General features: G+C 43.6%; 1 protein-coding gene across 2 annotated transcripts; it reads right to left on the bottom strand.

Annotated features, from left to right (window-relative positions):
- Positions 1-4547: 4547 nt before the first annotated feature.
- TENT5D (terminal nucleotidyltransferase 5D) lies at positions 4548-23039 on the bottom strand. Of its 2 annotated transcripts, XM_033138107.1 has the most exons (4): positions 22724-23039; positions 15174-15298; positions 12452-12588; positions 4548-5852 (listed from the first exon to the last, which is right to left on the bottom strand). In XM_033138107.1, exons 3-4 carry the CDS (start codon positions 12544-12546, stop codon positions 4658-4660), a joined length of 1290 nt encoding a protein of 429 aa, XP_032993998.1. In that variant the 5' UTR covers positions 12547-12588; positions 15174-15298; positions 22724-23039; the 3' UTR covers positions 4548-4657. The 2 variants fall into 2 exon arrangements, with proteins under 2 accessions (XP_032993998.1, XP_032993999.1); XM_033138108.1 differs by lacking the exons at positions 15174-15298; positions 22724-23039 and adding an exon at positions 11691-11780 and having other exon boundaries at positions 12452-12504.
- Positions 23040-23998: the final 959 nt, after the last annotated feature.

The following is a 23998-nucleotide window of genomic DNA, read 5'->3' as shown; positions in this document are numbered from 1 at the left end:
TGGAAGCAGCAATCCAGGGTCTCAGGGAGAGGACTTTCCCATCACGTGCTCTTTCATTCTTTTTTTAATAACTGAACTTGCCAGGGATTGGACCTGGGACTCTACCTCTGAGCTCTGCACATCAGAGGTTGTATTACTTGCACAAGACTGCCTTATAGGCCTGGGAACACCTGCAGAGCTTAGATCAGGGCAATACATGTAGGGCTATGACAACTTTGGCAGGTATACAGTGGCAGCATATTGGATGAATCTAGCTCATTACTTTTTATTCTTAAAAACAAACAACACTTTGCAGGATCACTAGACCACAGCAAAAATATTATCATGATGGAGAACAATATACAATTTCCCCCTTTTTAATCATTGTGAAAAACGACGTAGTGTGTTTAAGTGATATAAATGTGACAGCTTACATCCTAAACAAAATACTATAAAATATCTGCTTTCAATCTTCTACAATTATAATGGAAAATGTCTTCAAGGATTCATAGTTTTATATATCTATATCTATATATCTTTTAGGAAAGAACTTAGACCTTAACACACACAGCCTGACAATATTAGATTACTCAACACTGTAAACTTTTGATAAGTTTGAAAGCAATGTGTTGAAATCAGGCACTCGCACCATTTTTAAAATAACAATTACACAGTAGGATATTACATAAACATAAGTAAAAATTATAGATATGGAAAATGGGGGGGGGGACACACACCAGAGTGAATTCTTGGTATAGATCTGGAATACCTAACCTGTGGCCCTCCAGATGTTGCTTAATGCAGTTGCCATCATCCTTGAGCAGTGCCCATGCTGGGTGTGCAGCTGGTGGGAATTGGGGTCTGACACCATCTGGTAGGCCAGAGTTAGCCACCCCTGATATAGATGTATACCTGAAGGTAATAAGATAGTTGGACCATTTGTCCATCTCATCCAGTATTGTCTACTCTGACAGGAAGCAGCTCTCCAAGTTATAAGCAGAGGTATTCCCCAAAACTTGCTACCTGGTCCTTTTCACTGGAGAAGCCAGGGACTGAACTGGTCACACTGGTAAAGTACATTGCTCAGTGATAGATCACATATGGAGAGGCCCTAGCAGAGAGATAGTGTACCTGTTTTGCATGCAGAAGGTCTCGAGTTCACAGACCCTCCAAGTGTCCCTATTTTCCAGGGATGTCCCTGATTTAGAGTAGCTGCCCCAGTTTATGATCTAATCCTAGAATGTCCCGCTTTTCCTTAGGATGTCCCTATTTTCAAGGGAGAAATGTTGGAGGGTATGGAGTTATCCGACTCCCGAGCTGTCTGAAGGAATAGGGAATGTTTTTTTTAAAATGTTTTTATATATGTTGGAAGCTACCCAGAAGGCCTGGGGCAACCCAATAAGATGTGTGGTGTATAAATAGTAAAATTATCATTATGGAATGGGACGTCCCTATTTTCACCAGAGAAATGTTGGAGGGTATGAGTTCAGTACCCAGGATCTACAGGTTGGTCTGGGAAAGACTCCTTTCTGAAACCCTGGAGAGCTTCTGGCAGTCAATGTAGGCAATACTAATCAAAACTGATTTGGTATGAGGTAGCTTCCAAGGGGTTTACTTGGGATTGTTTGCATGCAAAACATGTGATCTAACGCTGAGCTGTGGTACCCCCTCAAAAGAACCAGCTATTTTTTAGCTGCTGTGCACTGCCAAGCCCCTATCACTGCTTAGATATTCAGGAAAGTGGGATGTAAAGGTTGGTAACACTTAGTCCACCCCATGCAGTGAATACATAGAGCAACCTGAGAGCCACCACAGACTTTTCTTTTTTTTTTAAATATACTGTGAATCCACTCAGAGTTACACAAAAACACACCTGTGCAGTTCTGCAACTCTCATTCATTTCAACAGGGCTTTCACCAGGGATGCTCCCTGAGTACCGTGCTCAAGACCCAGATAAGAAGTTTCTGCAACGCATCTTAGAAACCCAACATTCTCAAGCTGCTGTTTGGACATGAAAATCTCCTGTGATTAAAACAAACAAGCAAACAAACCAAACAACAGAATCAATGCTACTTTAGAATATTTATACATCTCTACTTGAACTTTTAAGAAATTATGAAACTTATGAAAAGTGGAGGGCTGAATCCAGAACATTCTGTCTGGAAGCGCAAAGGCAAGCTTTAATGTTGCGAAACAAAAGAACCTAGTGCAACAATTGCAATAGCAGAAACTTGTTTCACAACAAATCCACACTCACACAAAATATATAGATATCCCAAGTGGTTACCATCTGATGACATTCAATTGCAACCTCTATGTAGGAAATACGAGACCTTTTTAAATCTATTGAAAGCTTCAATTTATACCTGAGACTTTTTTTTGCATATTGAAGTCTTTCATAATGTATAACATTGAAGATCCATGTATCATGCATGATACATCTTAACCAAAGACCAAAAACGTCAACTGAAGCATATCAATTGACTTCTGTGGTTCAGTTCCAGACCAGCTGGTAAAGGTTGGATGGGCTTAAAAGCAACCAGAACTTAAAGATATAAAATGAAATTAGACAAATTGTACAAGAAGTAGAAGAATACATGGACTGGCTTTTGAACACCAGTAGATTCCTTCATTGTTGCTTGTACTTTTCACAATGAAAGCTTCATCTAACACAATAATAGTATGTGCCAGTTTTCAAAGGTAAAAATGACACTTATAGGCATAGCTTGATCTTCAAAGTCCAACAAGGCACACCAAGTGAATGATTCTCCTGGCTACAGTATCTCTCACATTCAAATTTTGAAAACAAAATTTGAACATGTTCAAAATTCAAAAAGCTTGAATGCTGTTTCTCTTATTATCATGGCCAAATGTTTTGCAAAATTTTGCTTCAGCTAGTATTTGTTATGATGCATCTACACCAAACTGGTTTAATACTCTGTCCAGGGAACTATAGTTCTGTAGAATTAAAGAAAATTATCAGCATTATCAACCAACTGTCATCCCCAGGACCCGGGCCAGGGAGGGAGGAAGGCAAGGAATGAGCATAAAAGATCTTTGAGGCAACTTTCCTGGCCATCCAGGTGTAGCCTTTGTACTTAACCTGTCTCCTCCTTGAAATGCTTCTACTTCCCTGTAGTAATTACTAAAGCTTAACAGTTCAGCAAGTCAGCTGAGCACTAGTATGTCCAGACTGTAAAAAAGACACTACATTTGGGGGAAGATAGGATTGAGGCCCATTTTTAAAGTTATGGGAGCATTGTGATGGCAGCTGTTCCACAGTTCCATGTCATGTTGCTTCGGTAACACAGGACTGCAGAAAACACATACGTAGGATGACCAGGCTCACATAAGAAGCTCTGTGGTCATCCATATCTCAAGGATCAGAGTGTCAATTACTGAAACAAGTGAGTAGCTTTTACAAAACTTGTGAAGTTCTCTATCAGAATTTGCCATACTGAATTGTTTGACTTTCCACAGTTTTCTACACAATTTCTGGAATTGATTACTTATCACATTAGGTAGCACAGCAACCTGGCATTAAAATTGGATCCACTCATGAACCATTCACCATTCAGTTCAGTGAGGCACTTGGATAAGATTTCCAGTTCAGTTGCACTGATATTCCCCCACTTCAGTGGGCTTATGCTCTATACACTTTCACTATGAAATGAGGCAAAGAATCTTCACTCTCTTTGTTTCTTGCAGCTGAGGGACAAAAGCTCCATTTTGCACTCCAGAATGCATATACGGGTACAACAGATGAATCTATTGGGAATGGAGGACAGAATCACTCATGCCATATTTAGTGATTTTCTAGCCAGAAGACGCAGCTCTGTCATCCTGTGGTATTGCTATCTCCCCAGTCGTACTGGAGCCAAAAACTAGGAAACAAGTCAAGGACCCCTTAAACACCAAGCCTGCACCTCCATGACAATGGAGCCTACTATATCTCAGGTCTGTTCAGCCTATATAAGACTTCAGTCGGCTGTGCTCCCTGCAGAGGCAACAACTTCTGTAGCTCCATTAAATGGAGAATGTTTTATGTCAGCAGTGTTCCATTGGAGTTGCCCAAGGTCTTGTTTTCATGCCTTTCTCTGCTTGTTTAGACTGGACACTGCCAGCTTTCTCCAGAAGCTTCACACTGTCACAAAAGTGGATAATATATTATATTCCAATCTCCATCCCTATGCCTTGTGCAGGTTTTGCCTCTTAGTCTCTTAGTAGCAACACAGCACAGTAACAAAAGGCAGGAGTGTAGACTTGATGCTGTAGCCAAACACACAAACTTTTGCATTTCGGTCCAGGCACACAACATTATTCTCAGTGCTTGTGCCATTTGTAAGACACTATTGCTTGGTTGGCAACATTGGTCGTCTGGCCAAATTGCTGCAAAACAGAGAGAAACATGAGGGTGCACACAAACTGTTTTAGGAAACTTGCCAAGAATCTCATATGAACTCCAACACACAGTTCATTCAATATGTAGGACAATATTTCATAAGCAGGCCAATGTTTGGCAACATGCACAGACTCACCCCAAAAAAAGATGTCCTGAAAATCAAAAGTGATAGGAAAATTTGCTTTAACACGGGCTTTATTTTGAAGAGCCCTCAGGGGAATGGGGAGCTAGGGAAAGGTTGGTCAATGATGTAAGGCAATGAGGTTTTGTGGTTGGCTACACCATGCCACTCTGCATGGGAATGTGAAAGGAATAGGGCTGGTAGATAATGGGTGGCTGTCTAGGAGCAATATAGTAATTGTTGAAGTTCCTGTCGCTGATGTAGGGAGCAGGTTGATAGTAGCATGTGACATTGGCTGCATTGGGAATGATATTCTGCTCTCCAAGCACTTTGAGAGCCAAGATGGTAATCATGTTCAGCGTCTGCCTTCGCTCGTGTCCCATAAGGCAGACTGTGCTCTCGTCCACGATCCCACGCAGAGTCATCAGGTAGTCATACTTGCTCTTCCCTTCCCCAATGAAGTGATTGCGCAAGTATGACTCAATCTTCCGCTGCTGCTCTGTTACATCAGGGAAATCAATGAAGAATCTAGAACACATGTAACGTTCCAGAGATTTAATTTCTGCCTCATTTGCTGGCTTAAAATCCCGAACCAGGAGGTTGCTATATTTCAAAAGGCCTCCACCACGGATCTCTTCGGGGTTTTTTGTGGCAATCAATTTGTACTTCAGGTGCTCCATGGCCTCATCAAAGTCTCCATACATGCTTTCAGCCATGATGGACAAATTAGAATCTTCTGATAGCTCACCATCTCCATTGCTATAGACATCTAACACAGGGTTGAGGATTATCTGAAAGGAATCAACACTGAACTCAAACTGCCGTCGGAGAGAATTGACAAATTTAAGCTCAACATTCTTTCCACTGTTGTTTGTCAAGGAGATAAGACTCCAGCGATCATAATCTGTAGACACTTTCACCATCTTCTGCACATAGGCATCCTTCATTGTCTTTGCTGTGATCTTTTCTTTGTTGACACCTTTTGGTAAGAAGTCTAAGATACAATTAAGGACGGACTCCTTCACAACCTGAAACTGATGCTCATTTGGAAGCTCAGCAGAAAAAATGATATCCAGGTCCTTGTAGCTGGGACCATCTTGTTTTGCAAGGATGTGGCTTGCTGTGGAGCCATTCAGCCGTATGTCTTGGACAACGATCTGATTTTTGATCAGCTGCTCCTTGACAGCACAAATGATGTATTTTGGCTTCACCTCCAACGTCGGGAAATTCCCTCTGCCATGAATGGGGATCACCTCACTTAGCACTTGATCCAGTATTTTAATCTGTTCCCAAGTGAGAAAACTGAATCTTGGATCTAAATCCTCAGTCATCATGAAATCAGCTGGTAAACTGAGAGGAAAACACAAAGGAAAAAGTCAGGGACATCTTAAAAAGCACTGACAGATCAAGCACTTCAATGACATGACAAATAGCACAGGAATTGATTGATTGCCCCACCTGCGGTTCAGAAGGAATTCCTACCCACCCAATCTAATTGGCTGGAGAGGGGTTCCTCCATTCATATATTCAGAAGTTATGTTGGAAGAGGGGCGATAGAATCATACCTAATGGCCATAAACCTTGACCTCAAAATTACTGCTATGTGTGTGGTATTACTTAGGCGTGTGTGTGTGTGTGTGTGTGTGAATAGTAGTTGTGTAGGACTCCTCTCTCTACCCAGCTGAGAATCTTGATAAGGCTGTCCTTTTAAAGCTATCACTGAATGTGCAGTTCACAGAGGTACCAAGAGTGGACAAAATCCTACTCTTCACTCATAAATATAATGGTTGTGTGGGGAAAAACATAACAAGAGCCCTCTTGGATCAGACCAATGGTTCACCTAGTACAGCAACCCATCCTCACAGTGGCCAAACAAACCTATGGAAAGCTCAAAAGCAAGATCTGAATGCAGCAGCACTCTGCCCACTTGTGATTCCCAGCAATGGGCATAGACAAGCATACCAACAGTGGAGATACAACATAACAATCATGGCTAGTATTAGGAGCTTGTATTATTATTATTTGCTACAGTAGGTAGGTAGATAGGTAGGTAGATCTATCTATCTATCTCAGCCATCAAAAAGTGTGTGTATCAAGGGGGAAATCCAAAATAATGTCAGGTTTCTAATGCCTCCAACACAACATTGGGAAGGCATTGTTTTCCTGGAGGTTTATTATGGGCTGTTGTAAAATTAAGTGCCCCAGTGTTGTGATTTAAGTATGTACACTATGAATGTAATTAAGGGAAATTACAGTACTGTGCAATTAGAGGAAATTACAATAATTAAGTACACAACCAAATATGGCAAATATGCAAGTAGATTTAAAAATAATAACAAAAATTATGTAATGTCTATAGCATTGGTTATTTACATTCAAGGAATCATCTTGATATTGTGGATCTGTAATCTTTGTGCTCTTGTTCAATAAATTGTCTGTGCTATGTTTTCATTTCATTTCATTTCTTTAAAAAAGATTGGCCCGGTTTTCCCTTAAAGAATAAGAAATAAATGTCGCTCAGAGCACTCTTATTCAAAGTGGAAAATAAATGTTCCTTTCTTTATATTTTTGTGAACACCTGGTTATTGATTGGGGAGTGGTAGGCAGGGTGGAGAGAGAGATAACAGTGAACAGTAATGTCAATTTGGTTTTTTCTAGTATCTTGTACATACCAGTAGATACCTAAAATGGAGTTTTAGGTGAGTAAGAAGTTGCCTAATACTATGTGAGACTATTTGACCATCCAGTCCAATAGTGCCAACTCTGAAGGGCAGCAATTCTCTAGTGCCTTAGGCAGAAGTATTTCCTGATATTACCTGCTGATCTGATTAAGTGGAACCGTTTGGGACCCAACATGGGTCTCTGCATGCAAAGCATGTGATCTACCACTGAGTGAGGGCAGTGGTGTTTGATTCCTGTTGGGACTGGTAGGGCAACAAGAGATGAAAAAGAGCCAGAGCCAATGACAGACAGAGCCCACTAATTCTAGTTTTGTCCTCATCCTCTTCCCTGCTTAGTTTTGCATCGGCAACACTGAGCTGCAGAAGTAGAAGGCTGACAGGAAGGGACTATTATGTCAGTTGTAAGAAAGAAGGCAGGCAGGTGCGGGTTGGCAGAGGACATAGTAAGGTTGATATAGAAGTACCCTATTTGCCCCCAAAAGACCAGTGTCCAATGAGCTGTAGCCTTCTTCCTTCACCGCACATATTTATCAAGTAATTTAAAATTATTTTATTGTGGTGTTTTCGGAATAGAAGATTATGGTGAGGCATCTCAATACGAAGTTGTGCCTTAGACTGGCTTGTCTCTGGCAAGAAAACAGAGATGAGGAAGAGTGGAGATGACATATAGAGAGAGACACCTGAAAAAGGAATTTTGCTGCCATGGAAACCCAATATAATGGTGCATGGCACGAAGTCTTAGGCCGACAGAGATGCAATCTTCAGGCTGCCTTGCAAGTGAGACAGTGCAGGAGCAACTGGCAAACTAGCTGACTAGCTCTAGCAACATTGGTTTAGTGCCAACAGAAATTAAGGGTATTCTCTCTCACTGCCTACTGAAACCCACACTGACACTTTCTTTATTTACCAACCAATATTTATGATTCTAAATGTTATGGGTGTAACCTAAATTTGGAGAGATGTAGAGATGCTCAGGTGAATTTGAAACATCTAGTCCAATCAGTGGCCATTGGGGCTAGTGGTAGGCCTCAAGGCAGTGGGGCTCAACAGTAGGAGGAGCCAGATCCAATGACATAGCCTATTCTCCTCTCTACCGCGTTCTATAACAGCAGCAGTGAGGCTATAGGTTGATAGCTAGTGGGCAAGAAGGCAGGCAGATGCAGTAGGCTGAGGGTGTTTTGGAGCTAGTGGGGTAATCCCTCATTGCGTCTAATGAACTGGCCTCCACTAGGTTCAATGCAAGAGACAAAAATTAGGTTGCACTCTGAAGTGAATTTGAGAAATAAAGTTCCTACGCTCAATAAGATTTACTGCTGAGTAAGAACATTTAGGGCCACATTGTCCCTAGCTTTCCTAGTCATTTAAGAATATTATGATTCCAGAATCCCCCAGCTAAAATATCCCCAACATATCTGAGCAATTAAAAATAAAATAAATACAAATTTAAGAAAATTATCCACTTTGCTATTTGGAAGAGTTCACTGGAATATGTTAAATGCCTCTTGATGTAATGATTGAAGATACCTGGAATACACCATATGAATCATGATGTGCTCAAATACTCTTAGGCAATTGTGTCTATGATTGCAAGAAAGATTTGGGCTCATTATGATTCATATGAATCATTCTAGGCAGCTTCAAGCATTGCATCAAGAGATGCTTCTAAAGAGTGGGCATTGTGAGCTGCCATGAAGTAGCATACAAATGCTCCTAAATGATTAAACACATTTCAGGATTTGCCAGGGAATCTCCAGTCCCACCTCTACATGTCAGCTTTGACAGTGGACATTGACTGGCAGGTGGGTTGCCCTTCCCACCTGCCCAAGTACCTTGTGCAGCAGTTTTCAAGCACTTGGAAATGACAGTGCAAGGGCTTTGCCAATCCCATGCAAAGTACTGAGCAGTACAGTGGTACCTTGGGTTACAGATGCTTCAGGTTGACTTCCGGCTGGCGACGCCATAGCGGGTGGTCGGGGCTGCTTCGGCTGCGAGGCGCCCGATCCATCCCGGGGGTTAGGAGCCCCGCAACCGCAAAGCGGGGCTCCGGTTGGGGTGCGGGAAGAGCGTCCCGCACCCTGGGCTCCCCGGCTGCGCCCACGGAGGCTCCGAACCCTTCCCTTGCCCCCCCTGTAAAGGGGGAGTGGGGGTGAAGGGACAACGGAGCCGGGCTTACGGGGATATGCCCCAACCGGGATGCAAATGCGGCGACAAAGCCCGCGGTGAGCGTCTTAGTTCTACCTTTGAAGAATGGAGCCAAAGGAACCCGGTGGTCGTGAGTAACTAATTTGACCAGAAATCGAGCTTTTGGAACGATCCGGGGGGAAGGAGAAAGGCAGCCTGCCTTCTTCCCTTCGAGTTAAAGAAGCTAACCAATTTGAGCAACTGCTGCTACAGGACTGCTACAATGTGCTTAAAATTGATACATGAGACTGGCAAACTTTTTTCTTGGGAAGTAAATTAGCGGAAAATATCTCCATTTAAAGTTGCGGTATCTGCGCTCCAGTTTAGGAAAATGGCGATGAACAGAGAGGCAGGAGTAGAAATTTGATACCCACTTCCTCCCCCTCTACCAGTATGCTGGGCTTCGTCCTTGAACTGGTACTGAACTCTGGACTAACGGACGAACAGAGGCTCATTGCTTTGAAGGTGGAACTGCTGTACAGGAAAGTCAAAGTCTTGTGTGGGGGTCTGAAAGAGAACCAATTGCCCACAGAGGAGGCTTGTAAAACTTTTAACACTTTGGAAGAAAGTCTTGCCAAAGAGCTGAGAGGATGTCTGGGAAGATGGAGAGAAATGAGTGAGCTACTTCGGAGAAGAAACTCGCCTTTTGGGGGTGGCAGTCCCAAGGCGACGGTAAGATTTGTTATATCCAGTCCCCGAGGTGTGAGCTCGGGGGCCAGGGACAGAGAATTATGGTTTTTACAAGAAGAAAAGGAATGCTACAAAGAACCGGAGAAGCTGAGAGACGACGAGATGGACATCCTGGAGCTCGTGGCAAGGAGAGTTTTGGACTGTGCCTGGATCTGTGGACGCTTGGAGAGGGAAGCCACAGGGAAATTCAGTGTTGAGGCCACCAGGAGAAGAATAATGGACAGAGGGGGTGTGGGGTGAAACACTAAGTAAAATTTGAAGTAGCCTGTCATGGAATTTTGAAATCGGAGGGTGAATACTGTCAACAATCTTTTTGTTTTATTTTTTGTTTGAATATGAAAGGAGATATTTTGAGATACTATGTTATTAGCAGCAGTTTAAAGGATAGAAGAGATAGATATGATATAATGATTGGTGAAGATTTCAATGGAAGAAGAATTATGATGAGATATTACTACGATGATGCATTGTTAGTTAAATGTTGAATATATAATTGTGTGTAACTATATAATTGAATTTGAATTTCAGGAGAAATGGTTATAAAATAGATTAAGGATATGAACTCGAAGGAGAAAGGGCAGGGGAAGTCAATGGTCAAGATATGGAAATAGAAATTTTCTTTTTAAAGAAAAGATGCAGCAAGAAAACTTGACACTGTTCGTATTTGTTTTATCAATGTATTTGTTTTGTATCTGTTTAATTGTAGGTGTGGGTGTGGGTATATGTTGTTATAAGAAAAAGGTCAATAAATTCTTATAAAAAAAAAATACAGATGCTTCAGGTTACAGATGCTTCAGGTTACAGACTCCGCTAACCCAGAAATAGTACCCCGGTTTAAGAACTTTGCTTTAGGATGAGAACAGAAATTGCACCGTGGCACCACGGCGGCAGCAGGAGGTCCCATTAGCTAAAGTGGTACCTCAGGTTAAGAACAGTTTCAGGTTAAGAATGGACCTCCAGAACAAATTAAGTTCTTAACCTGAGGTACCACTGTACTGCTTTCTACAGGGATACAGTTGCACAATCAAGTTCTGCCTGGGGAACTCAGATGCACAGCTGATCTAGCACATTTTAACTCACCACCCATTAGCTGTTGAGTGGTGAATTCAAATCTACTTTCTGCATGATGCAGGGCCACATTTGCCCATGGACCAGAGTTTACTGCATCTAATTCATGCCAGGACACATGATCCTATAATGGACCTAACAAATTGAAGTATTGACAATGCCACATGGGTACCATCCATCGGTTCTACCTCGATGCCACATTGAGGCACCACTCTCAATGTGGTGCCTCAAATGCTCCCTGGCAGTTTACCTTGTGGAAGTGGGGCATGTGAACACATTGCCATGTGCCGAACTTCGCACGAAAAGTCCCTTGGCCCTCACCACATCACATGAGCCAAGGAGTAAGAAATGGAAGCAGGCTAGAGCCAATCTCTTTTAATCATGGGCTTTGAAGACATGCTCCATTAAGCTAATTTCAACATACGTACTGCGGTTGTTTGTTTACTCTCTTATCTCATGGTAGTACATGGACTGCTGCTGCAAGCTTTCCATGCTATTATCGTCCTACTCATGGTCCTACTCATTATCGTTACTCATGGTAACCAAAAACCACATGCTCCTAACCTACCTGATGGGGGGCAGGAGGAAGAGAGAAAAAGAGTCAGCTGCTTGGAAGCCAATGGTCTTGGGGAAATATGCAATATTGATTTTCTACCATCTGAAACAAGCATTAGCCAGGTTGTTAGCCTGAACAGAAGGCCACTAGGTAGCTGTGGTTAAAAGACCAAGTCCTGGTTATAGCTTCATCTATGGCAGGGGTGGAGAACCTTGGGGCCCAGGGGCCAAATGCAGCCTTCTAGGGCTCTCTGTCTGGTCCTCTCCCCAGGCCACACTCTTCATGCTCACTGCCCTCCTTGAGTGTTTGTCGCCTGGCTTGAATGTGTCCCTGAACCCTGATAATGCTCCTTGGTGGCAGATAGAGAGGGTTGTGTGATAGTAAGTATAGAAGCTAGCCTACCATATAAGGGCAAAAATGTAAATTCATTGCTTTTCCCCACCCACCACTGGCATGTGGCCCTCAGAAGGTTGCCCAGAAGGGACTGCGGCCCTCTGGCTGAAAAATATTCTGTACCCCTGAGCTGTGGCTAGAATCACATGGACATTTACCAAGAGCAAGGCCCTCTCTTGCAACTCATTGATTATGGAATGCCGCTCCCAAAATACATTCACCAGGCGCCACCATTAGCATTGTTTAGGTACCAGGTTAAAGCTGGTTTACATTGGCAAATATTTTGATGGTATTTAACTCTCTTGTCTTCTGGATTTTAATATACTATTCTAATTGCAACCAGGGACATACCTGTGTGATAGATAGAACACATATTTTACCTGCAGAAGTTCCCAGGCCTCTCCAGGTTAATAGATCTGGTAGTTGGTGATGCAGCAAATGATGGAAAAGACCTCTGTCCTTGGGAAACTTGCATTGCCACTGCCACTTGGGATAGACAGTACTTGGTGGGATGGATCTAGTATGATATAACTTCTCCAGTCAGTGCATTTTTTATTTAACTGTATTTTTATAGCCTTTAAAAATGCATTTAAGTTGCCTTAAATATTACAGCATCTTCCACACAAACCGGTTTTGAGCAATACTAATGGGGAACATTAATACTAAGCCTTGTTTAGTATATTAAGCAGCCTTATTTAAGAGTTGCATTGAACTCAGCAGCACTTACTTCTGGGTAAACAAGTGCTTCCCACCCACTTCAAAAGAAATGTGAAGCAAATAGCACCAAGCCATCAAGTTACATGGTGATGGCCAGACCCGACCAAACTAAAACATCAATATCTACAAAATGTGACTGCTCATAAAAACATAGCTAAGCACTGGACAGAATCTGTCCACACTGTTTCTGAGGCCTCTCCTATCTGATTCTGAACCCTTTTTCACATAGTTGTTGTTTGGGAAGTATAAGGAACAACAACATAAAAAAACACACTACAGTTTCAAAATCAGTGGTTGAAATCACTGATGCTTTGATAGGCTCAGCCCACCATCTTGATTTAAAATGGCATCCAGTTCTATCCAAATATCAATTTACTCCTTGAGCTCAGGAACCACCATGAAAAATTTAGCTATAATATCTTAAGAGGTGTCCAAATGCAGGGTGATCAAACAACTTTCCAAAATGCATAGTAGACATGGAGGGAGAGCAGAATTGCCCTTGCTATTCCGACTCCTGTCCTGACTTCCACATATTGCTTATTTCTGAATGGAGTCTACACATGTGCAGATTAAATAAGTGCAGCTGTTCACCCCATGATGGGGAACCTTATAGAGCATCAAATTGCACCTACCACTTCCTCAGGCTCTATGCACAATGGAATGGTCAATGTGTAGAGATCAGGAGTAGAGACAACAAGTGTATCCTCACTCCTGGTCCATGTGTTTTTCTTTATGTTATTAGTCTGCATTCTGATGCTCCAGAGGGTAGGACCCAAACCAATGGATTCAAAATACAAGGAAGGCAATTCTAGGTAAATGTGAGGAAGAACTTTCTGGTGGTAAGAGTTGTTCAATGGTGGAACAGACCTCTTCAGAAGGTGGTGGACTCTCCTTCCTTGGAGGTTTTTAAGCAGAAGTTGGATGGCCATATGTCAGCTGTGATTCCTGCATTACAGGGGTGGTGGGGTGGGGTGATGGTGTTGTACTAGGTGACCCATTGAGTACCTTCCAACTCTTCAATTCTATGATTCTATGTTGAGTATTCCCATATTTCAATAATCAGAAAAGGGCTCTTGAGGACTAGGTAACTGCTCTTTTAAAATAAATAAAAATAGGCCAATTTTTTTAGCATTCAATGATCTCTACAACAGAGGCCATGTTCTCCCCAACCCACCTTCCTAGTACCCGATAATGACATTCATATAATACAAAGTCCTATTGTGCTTGAGTGCATTGTGTAGAACAGGACTGGCTATTGTTTTTAAGCCCAAGGAGCACATTGCTAGCTGTGGTGGGGGAAGCCTCTTGGCTGCCAGGGATGGCGCGCGGAGGCACCCCGCTGGGGGCGGGGTGTCGTGACATCGCGATGCATGTCAGACGGGCTGCGCATGCACAGAAATGCCACGCATGTGCAATCCATCCAGCCTGGCGCTGCTAGTCCCGCAGTGACTGGGCGACCCGCCAAGCGGGTAGCGGCTTGTGGGGCTGCCCTGTCTGTGCTGCTTTACGGATGGGGCAGCCACACGAGCCACTGCTCGCTCGGCAGTTTGCTCGGTTGCTGCGGGAGCAGCAGTGCTGACTTGGATGCACTGCACATGCCCAGAATTTCCGGGCATGCGCAGTGCATCCGGCACGGTGCTGCTGCTCCTGCGGTGACCGGGGGAGCCGCCGGGTGAGCGGCGGCTCATGGGGCTGCCCCGTCTGTCCGTGTAGCAGCATGGACGGGGAGCCAGGAGGTGGGGAGTAGCGGAAGGGACCGCCAAGTGTCACCCCCCCCCCTGGAACACGGGGCAAACCGCCCCTATCGCCCCTCCCTTGCTACACCACTGATTGCTAGTCACCCACCTCTCTGAGGGCCATATTCCAGCAGTGGGAGTAACCAATGTATGCACACATACACTATACTTTCAGACCACATACGCCTGCCACACATGCCCCCCCTCACACACACATGTACACATGCATATGCACACGTCTACAAACACACACCATTTCCAGCTCTCCCCGCTCCAAATCTGTGGTGGCCTTTTACTTTGCACAGATCATGCTCCGAAAAGTAAAAGGCAGTATTTCCAGCCTGATATACACACACCCCTCCAATATTGCTGGCTGGGGGGGGGAATCAAATTTATGAAGCTCCTATTGAGACACCTGTTAGTTGATGAACTTTGTTCAGTTGTGTCCTCTGCCGCAAAAGACAGAAAGAAGGTGGGATTAGCTTGGCGTAGAAATAATATACCTGAACATTTCTCCCTGATGAAACCCAGAAAGCTTGCACACTATTATCTAACTTACAATTGGACTTCCATATATATTTTCTACCTCCTATTGCAAGAGCTTAACTTAGCAGAGTCTCCATTGAGAAATAAACAGATTCAAACTTACGATAGCTGGATTTTTGCCAAGTATGCACTGCCGAAGAGTCAATGTGATGAATCACTGGATCCTTGGGCAAAAATATGAGATGAACATCTTGTCGCCGATGAAAGCGTGGACCTCCCAATGAAATGCTGTGGGTTAAGAATAAACAGTAACATGGCTTTTTGAAACCTGAGTAGTCAACTTGCTGTACTAAGTTAGGGACAAGTTTCTAACCTTGCATTCATGACATTATCCTTCAAATACATAGGTGAGATCGGTGATTTGTCAAACATAAGTGTTTGGGGGTAAACTACAGCCCCCAGGATTCTTTGGAAGAAGCCATGCGCTTGAAATGTGTGTTAAATGTTATGGTGGGGAAATGACTTAAGCTTGGCCCCATCTGCACTATACATCTAAAGCCATATCATACCACCCTAACAGTCATGGCTTCCTCTGTTGTAACCTCCAGGCACACCCTCCAACATTCCTCTGATGAAAATCAGAGCACGTGTCTTTTGGTGCCATGCTCTCACATGAACCAGTTGACCTGCATGAGAGAGCAGCAGCATTGCAAGTGCCAGCATCAACTGCTAGCACCGGCTCATCCCCCTCCCCGAGCTTGGTGGAGGCAACACGAGAGGGGCAAAATGGGACATTCCAGGATCAAATCAGAAGCTGGGGTGGCTTCTGTAATTCTGGGGGTGTCCTGGGAAAATCAGGACACTTGAAAGGGATGTCTGTGTATGATGATTATTAACAGCCACATTGTGCTGACGTGGTCTTGTGAATAAGTCCTAACTGTTGCCTGGCAGGTGGAAGTTTCCACATTTACAGTATTTTTCACCCCATAAGATGCACTTTTTTCCTCCTAAAAAGTAAGGGGAAATATATGTGCGTCTTATGGAGCAAATGGTGGTCCCTGGAGCTGAATTGCCCAGGGGCCAAAAGAGGATCATGCTTTTTATTTTGCAAAGAGAAAAGTGGGTGTTGAAAGGACCCCGCTCAGCAGCTGATTAGCAAGAGATGGGGAGAGAGATAAGAGTCCCCGGCTCCCTTTCAGCCCCACCCTCTTGCTCAGGCATCCATTGTTGAATGTGCTGCAGAGGGAGGTTGTTTGTTTCCCCAGCTACATGTGACTGGCTGATTAGATTATCTGTCTGGAAACTGTAGAAAAGGCTCCCTTTCCTTTAGAAACTGCAGAAATGTGAGTTGAACACCATAAAAATGGGGCTTTCCCTCTTTGCTTTTCCCCCTTTGCAAAAGGAGCTTTGCTTTTCCCCCTTTGCAAAAAAAGCTGCAAAACTTTTAGCTGATCCTCAAAAAAACAGGGGTTTTCCCTTTGCAAAAAAGCTGCAAAACTTTTAGCTGATCATCAAAAAAACCCAGGGCTTTTCCCTTTGCAAAAAAGCTGCAAAACTTGTAGCTGATCCTCAAAAAAAAAAAAAAAAAAACCAGGGCTTTTCCCTTTGCAAAAAAGCTGCAAAACTTTTAGCTGATCCTCAAAAAAGAAAAAAGAAAAAAACAGGGGTTTTAGAGGAGGAAAACCAGAAAAATATTTTTTCCCTTGTTTCCTCCTCTAAAAACGAGGTGCGCCCTATGGTCTGGTGCGCCCTATGGAGCGAAAAATACGGTAAGTTTTGTAGTGATTTAGCATGGTCATTAAGAAAGCTGAGCCACACCTTCATGCAAAAGCAACTGGCAATGGCATTCAGCAAATCTTATTTATGCTACAGGTGGGAAAGGCTTGCAATGCATATTGAAGCAAAGCTCCTCACGTTGGCCCCATCCATCATTCTCTCCTTGTCTTTCAGCAGCATGGTAATAACGTCAGCAGTGACATTTCAATCCATTCTGGCCATAGGAAAAAGTAGCAGCATTGTGATTTTTTTTGGTTCTAGCAGTTATCCTCTTTCCTAATGCAACTGAAGCAGACTTTGAAGCAACACCAGCAGACAGTGGTGCAATTAGGTAACTTTAGACTGTAGACTTAATTGTATTGAGATGTATCCTTTAGGTGGCAATATACTCTATTTCAGTTACTTGAAAATGTAGAAATCTGGTCCTGCTATGTTTAAGGGCTGCCCTGCTCATTCTGCTCTGAAGTCCTACCCTGATGGCAACATTGCTTGCATAACTAACTTTATGTGGCTGTAATAAGACCAGAAAACACAAAGCAGTGCAAACAGGTGTAGAACTTTCTTGTGTCAATCTATCCAGGGTCATTAACTGTCAGCAAGAAGAAGCTGATCATGTTGAGCAAAGGATGTGAAATCAATGGAATCAGAGCTTTCTGTAGAAGGAGTTGGCTTAAGATTCAGAAATCAAACTACAAAAATTCCTCTGGCAGGATTTGCATGCCCTTAGGTAGAAGGTATCAAAAGACACCTCCAACACCTGTTAAATTTGTTTCACAAAGCAGAATCACCCCAATATACATGTTCCAGAAAACCAAGTGCCCGTATAAAGAGGAGGATCCTTGCATGAGTCTCTAACAAAGCTATAAATCCAGAATTTCCTGGAAATTGTCGGGATTTTGCCATCGGAAACAGTGTCCAGGTGAGAATCGCTTAAATCTGGACATATGTCAACCCATAAGTGTTGTAAGTGGGCTTTATTCCAAATTTCCTTTAAAATAGCTCAACAACTTTATGGCAACTTTACTTAACCCTGTGATAGAAAATGTATATTGTGCCAATGTATGAAGTCTCCTTGTTTGGGGCAGTTCCATTCAAACTTGTTCTTTGGGTGCTGACTTACTGCAGTAGAATAAACTAGGGAGCCTAATGGGTGCCTTACTTTATACTCCTTGGTCTTGTCTATCATATAACACCCCTACCTGGGAAACAAACTGCTTCGGTGGATTCCCTTAAAAGTTATGAATTGCTTCAGATATGAATCTGTGGTGGGTATCCCTGGGGCAGGAACAGGGTAAGTCTAGGGGCTGCAGGTTTGGGCTACAGGTGGGCTGGGGGCCTCTGCACAGCCCTTCAAATATTTAAAAATAGCTTTCAAAGAGACTAAGCTTTCTGCACAGGCTAAGAAAATATTTCTCTTCATGTCTTCATGATTTCAGCAGATTGACAGGTGGGTGGCCTTATCTCCCTGCCAGAATGGCCTGCAGGGTTTGAGGGAGGTCAAGATCCAGCCCACCAGCCAGCCACACTTGGTTTCCTACCCCTGCTAGGTATGAATAGCCAGCTCCTTCAATGAATATGGATACAGTATTTTTATGTAGTCAAAAAGGTACCATCCACAGACAAGAGAGAGGTACCAGCAGACTCCAGTGAACTCCAAAGTGTGCAGAAACAGGGACAAAGGGGAGGAAGAACAGCTCAGTGACCATGGTCATGGGATGCTGGCTGGCTGGTAGAGTGGGCAGACTGAAAATTTAGGGGAATGGAGTATTTAGGGGGAAAGGCATGGCTGCTAGACCTCTGAATCCCTAACAAGAACACTGGCATGTTACAGCATTTTGTTGCAGATCCCACCACTTTCACTTATAGCCCACCTTCAAGTTCAAGACCATTAATTTCAGAGTCTAAAACAAGAACAGGGAATCTTTTTCACCCCAAGAGCTGCATTTCCTTCTAAGGCAACCTTCTGGGGTCCACTTGCAGTGGTGGGCAGGGTGAAAGACAAAAGTGGAAAGTGGGATGAATGTCCATCTTAGCTTAGTACAATAGACTAGTTTCTACACATGGTATCTCCTCTGGGCAAGCAGAAGTCGTTATCAGAGTTCTAAGACATATTCAAGCCAGACGAAAACATTCAGTCAAGGTTGGGAGGGTGGGTGGGAGGGTGGATAACAGATAGGACCTAGAAAACATATCAAGGGTCAGACAGAGAGGCCTGGGTCTGAATTTCTCTAACCTGGTCTAGTGTGGAGTCAGATGGAGGTGAAAATTAGTGGGCTTCATTTTGATACTGTTGCTTCAGGTGGAAAAGCAATTGCAGTCTGCATTGGCTAGGATGTGACAATTCACTCACTGTTTGTGTGTTCAGAAGTACTTTCTTGTTTTTGCATTATGACACAAGTTATAAAGCAGAGCCCCCTTCTGAAGCTTGCAAAGCAAATTCTGCATCTGAGTTCAGTGTAAACCGTGTTTGCTTTCTACCTGGCTGGGAAATACAACAAAAATAAATACTGCTTTTTAGAGCCAATGTTGATGTTTTGAACCATAGCTCCTGCTATGGTAAAAATAATAAAGAGTTAAGAAACAGAAGTGCAGATGAATTCATCGAAGTGACTGCTCTTTTCAGCTTGCTGATTCATTGTAGGCTTTTGGGGCACAGAGACAAGATAAAGACAATTCAAATTTTAGATGCAGAAACTCTGGCTTGTTTGCCCCTCAGTGCCAAATGTTTATACAGCCTCAACCCACCTGTGGCTGTAAGGGAAAATTATTCCAACATCTCTCTCCAGCTTCTAACAGCTTCTCAGAGAACCATATCATTTTGACCAATGATTCATTTATAAAAAATTATTGTCATCAAAGCACCATGGGGAGAATTGGCATGACAAACTTGAAAGGACTGAATGAAGCTTATTGGGATGGCTATGATAAAATAAGAAAAATGGGAGAGAGGGTGGCAGGAGAATGTTGACCCTGTGAATAGGAAGTTATTGAAGAATTAGTGCTAGAAATCTGATTTTACAGTGCATGTTGAGTAAGTGAAAGGCAAATGTATGGCTCATAAAACCACCTATTTCACCACACACACACACACACACACACACTACAGAGAAAATAAATATAAGGGTGGGCCACCTACTTTAAAGGACAATAGTGGCAATAGATGTGATAGAAAGTGCTCTTGAACCTTGGATTCCCAGAGGTCTAAAACTCCTATCACCCCCAGCAAGCTTAATCGATGGTCAGGGATGATGGGAGTTGAAGTCCAACAGCTTCTGAAGACCTAAGGTTGAATAATTCTGTCAACTCTAGAAACAAATGCCCCTGTTTTTCACTGCTTACACACTTGCATTCACCCATGCACACGCAGCCCTGTGATAAAATTCAGTAGCCTTTCACACAACACAAGTGAAATTCTAGGGCAGAAAAGGGGTTAGTCAGATCTCTCTAGCACCCGAAACTATTCAGAGCTTGGAAATACTTTTCCAAAGAGACCCAGGGATCTTAGCAGATTTTGGGGTTCTAAAACCCTAACTTGGCCAAAAGTACCAGTGCTAAATGCACATGCTTAGTATGTGCAAGGTACTAGTCTCAATTTCAGTGACAGGGTTTCAAGTAGAGGGGCTGGGAAAGACATCTCCCTGAGAGACATTGAAGAACTTCTGCCAAGAATATTGATTTATTGCATCTACATCCTATCTTTTCCTTCAAGGAGCTAAAGGTGGCGTATCTGGTCCCCCCCCTTTAATTCACACAAGAACCCTGTGAGTTGGGTTAGGTTGAGAGGCAGTGACAGGTTCAACATCACCCAGTGAGCTTCATGGCTGAATGGGAATTTGGACCCCCGTTTCCCAGGTCTTTATCCAATACTCTAACCACTACAGCATACTGACACTCTAATAGTAAATGACCCAGGACAAAATGGACCGGTGATCTGACTTTGCATATATAAGGCAGTTTTGCAGGTCCAGTAAAAGGAATCTACAGCCCATTGATGAATCCAAATGTATCTTGAGAAGTCTCATAATCCAAAACTCAACAGGTTCCTAGATAGTCCCAGGGACGTATAATGTCATAGCAGTCACCATTTTATATACTTATAACTATGCAGATTTCTTTTAAACTAAAGGTAATTGGTGGACTTTTAGAATGTATAGTGCTTTAGAAACCATTTATATTTGCCAAGGGACTATATATGAGGCTCAAGAAGTGTACAGCATCCAGAAAGACTGGAGAATATAATGGTTGTTAGTTTGGTAGGGTTGCCATATTTTGAAGATCAAAAAAGAGGACGCTATGACAGCCATTCAAAGTAAATAAATGCAAATTTGTCTCACATTTTACCCCCCCCCCCAAAGAGGACATGTCCTGGAAAAAGAGGACACATGGCAACCCTAATTTGGGGTCTTATATAAAGCTCAAGGGCTCTACATGGACAGAAACCTTTTATGCAAAGGCACTTCCAGGGATTTTGTATAACTCTTTAAGAGAATGACATTTACCTACACAATATAGCTTTCCAAAAAACCTTGTAGAAAACTTCAGAACATAATTCATGAAATCAATATGCAAAGGGAAGATCCTATAGCATCCAGAGTTCCCACAGAAAATATAAAACTCCTATAGTATCCAAAGCACGAGAGCAAGAGGGAGAAAGAGTGCTTACATATACCACTTAAAGATTCTACAGCATGCCTGGTCCTTCAACATGCGCACACCTCTGTAGTTCAGGTGGTCTTTTATAGCACTTACACATGACTCAAGGATTCTTTAGTCCACATGCACATCTCGCAAAGGATCTATAATAGTATTTAGGAAGTCCTGCAGTCTGGAGACCTTCTATAGTTATGAACATTTTTACCCAAAAGCAGACTTTAAATGAATGGGGGGGGGGAACCGACCCACATGACGCTGATACAAAAATCTTGCACATAGACTATGTAAAATAACGAAAGTTTACTATCCCCCCCCCGACTTCTCTCTTACCCGTTCTATCCACCCCCAACCTCTCTTCTCCCCCAATCTCATACTGTCTATAATATTAGTGTCTAACATTGAATGTAAATGATCCATAGAAAGGATTCTATCAACTGAAAACAGAGACGCTATATGTACTTTCGTTACCCAAGAAAAATATTCAATAAATCATTTTTCTAAAAGCAGACTTCATAGAACACCCAGTTAGCATATATAAGCACCTATTCTTTAATCCAAAATGTCAACCCTGGATAGTTTCTAAGGACACTCTAGAAAGTCCGAAAGATACCGAGGAACTCAGACACCACATAGAACCCAGGGATTCTTTACACAAAGTAAAGAATTGTACAATCTTCGGCTTCAACTCCTTCCCTCTTCCCTTTTCCATGCTATATGCTACGGATGGAATTCCCATGCTCAAAGACAGCTTCCCTCAGGTTTCCATTTTCGGGGGATGAGGACAAAGCAACAGAAGTTAGACACTTCCAACACACGCTTCCTTGCAACCAACGGAAAACCAATGGGACTCGGCTAGAAAACAATGCGACTCACTGGAACTTGAGCATCTCTCAACACTTTGATGGGCTGCGGCCAAAGGTCTTACAGCAGTCGGAAAAGTGATATATGCTCAGTCAAGCAATTGCTGGGCTGATGAACCTCAAGGAGCCCCAAAAACAACCGAATGCACGGACGCGCTGTCCTCCGTCTCTATAGAACTATGCAGAACTACGTCCAAAAGGCAGACCCTATGTGAGGGTATAGTTTCTAGGTTCCTTACGCTCTAGTGTTATTCTGAATGCCACGCACATTTATGCTGGTAACAACAACGAACAATCACAACGAACAACCTGGAACGCCTGAAGCGACTGCAGAAATATATGCCTCTGAGCTACCTTAATGAAGGAACCTCTTTGTGTATACCTTTTCCTTGCCTCGGCTTCCTTGCCTCAGTCAAGCACTTACCGAGCTGGCCTCGTGGAAGCGGTAGATCCTGGTCCCCCTCTCCCCCTCAGCGTCCCTCAAGCCTGCAGGTGAGAGAGTGGCAAGGCGCACCCCTCACAGCCGTTGTCCTCCCTCCGTTTCCCTTCGGGGATGGATCAGCTGGAGCTTGTGAGGGCGCCAGGGGGAGAGATAAGTCCACAAGGGCTCCGCCTCCCGCCAGTCCCCCTCGGAGCGAAGGGGGGGAGGGAAGCCCGAAATCAGGGAACGGGAGGGGAGGGAGGGGGGAAAGAAGAGCGGAGACTCGGCGCCGAGGCTGCTGTCCGCGGCCACGGCGGTGCTGAAATGCGCCCTGTGCCTCTCCGCCTGCCTCCCCTAGCTCAGCCGTTGTAGCGTAAAAGAGTGGTCATGGCAACTCCGCGTCACACAGTTTGAGGTGGGGCTGCCTAATGGGTCTTCCTCCTTGCTGTGTGCCCGTGGGAGGCGGCAGACAGAGTCCGTGGGGGTTAGGGGAGGGGGATTCCCGATCCCCCACCGCAGGGAAGGGGGAAACCCAGCGATCCGCCTCGTTAGTTAGCTTGTCAGTTTCTGCCCGGTTAATTTCACCCGCAGCCAAGGTTTCCCTTCTCACCAGAGACTCCACTTCAATTCTTATTCTTTTTTTTTAACTGTCGGCATTTTTTTAAAAAAGGGGAAAAACAATGGTTTTTCTTTCTTCTTTCTTTCAAGGGATTTCCAGTTCTACGGAAAAGGGCTTAGCTGGAAGCAGAACTTCGTGAAGCCCCTGCACCTGTTTTCAAGCCATAATTATTGTGGATTACAATAAAGAGGAGAGAGAGAGATTCAGGTCATATGTTGTGGATGATTGCTTTCACCAAAGGGCAACCACAGCTAGCCCGTAGAAACTGAGATTCTGAGAATGGGCTTCAGACACAAAGCAGGTCGATAAGGCAGTCTTGGAGTACCAGCTCTCCTCGATTTCTAGTGGTAGATCATGGATGGGGAACCTTTTTCAGTCTGAGGACTGCATTCCCTTCTGGATAGCTTTTGGAGGGGGGGTACTTGCCAGTGGTGGGCAGGACCAGAGATAAAATAGGATGGTCAACTAAAGCAAATTTTACCTTTGCTGAGTAGTCTAGTTTCTAAACTTGCACACACACCATCTCCAAGGCATTATGAGACTATAAGAAGATATTCCAGCTAGGCAAATGTACCGGTAAAGGTAAAGGGACCCCTGACCGTTATGTCCAGTTGTGCATGACTCTGGGGTTGCAGCACTCATCTTGCTTTACTGGCTGA

Source organism: Lacerta agilis, chromosome Z, assembly GCF_009819535.1.
Source record: "Lacerta agilis isolate rLacAgi1 chromosome Z, rLacAgi1.pri, whole genome shotgun sequence".
In the NCBI taxonomy this organism is placed as follows: Eukaryota; Metazoa; Chordata; class Lepidosauria; order Squamata; family Lacertidae; genus Lacerta; species Lacerta agilis.
This window is presented reverse-complemented; position numbering and strand designations above follow the sequence as displayed.

Coding starts and splice junctions, on each gene's coding strand:
- TENT5D (XM_033138107.1), bottom strand. CDS start 12,546: ATGCAAGTTTCCCAAGGACAGAGGTCTTTTCCATCATTTGCTGCATCA. Junction 5,853..12,451: donor AGGCCTGGGAACTTCTGCAG/GTAAAATATGTG, acceptor TTTTCCTCTCAG/TTTACCAGCTGATTTCATGA.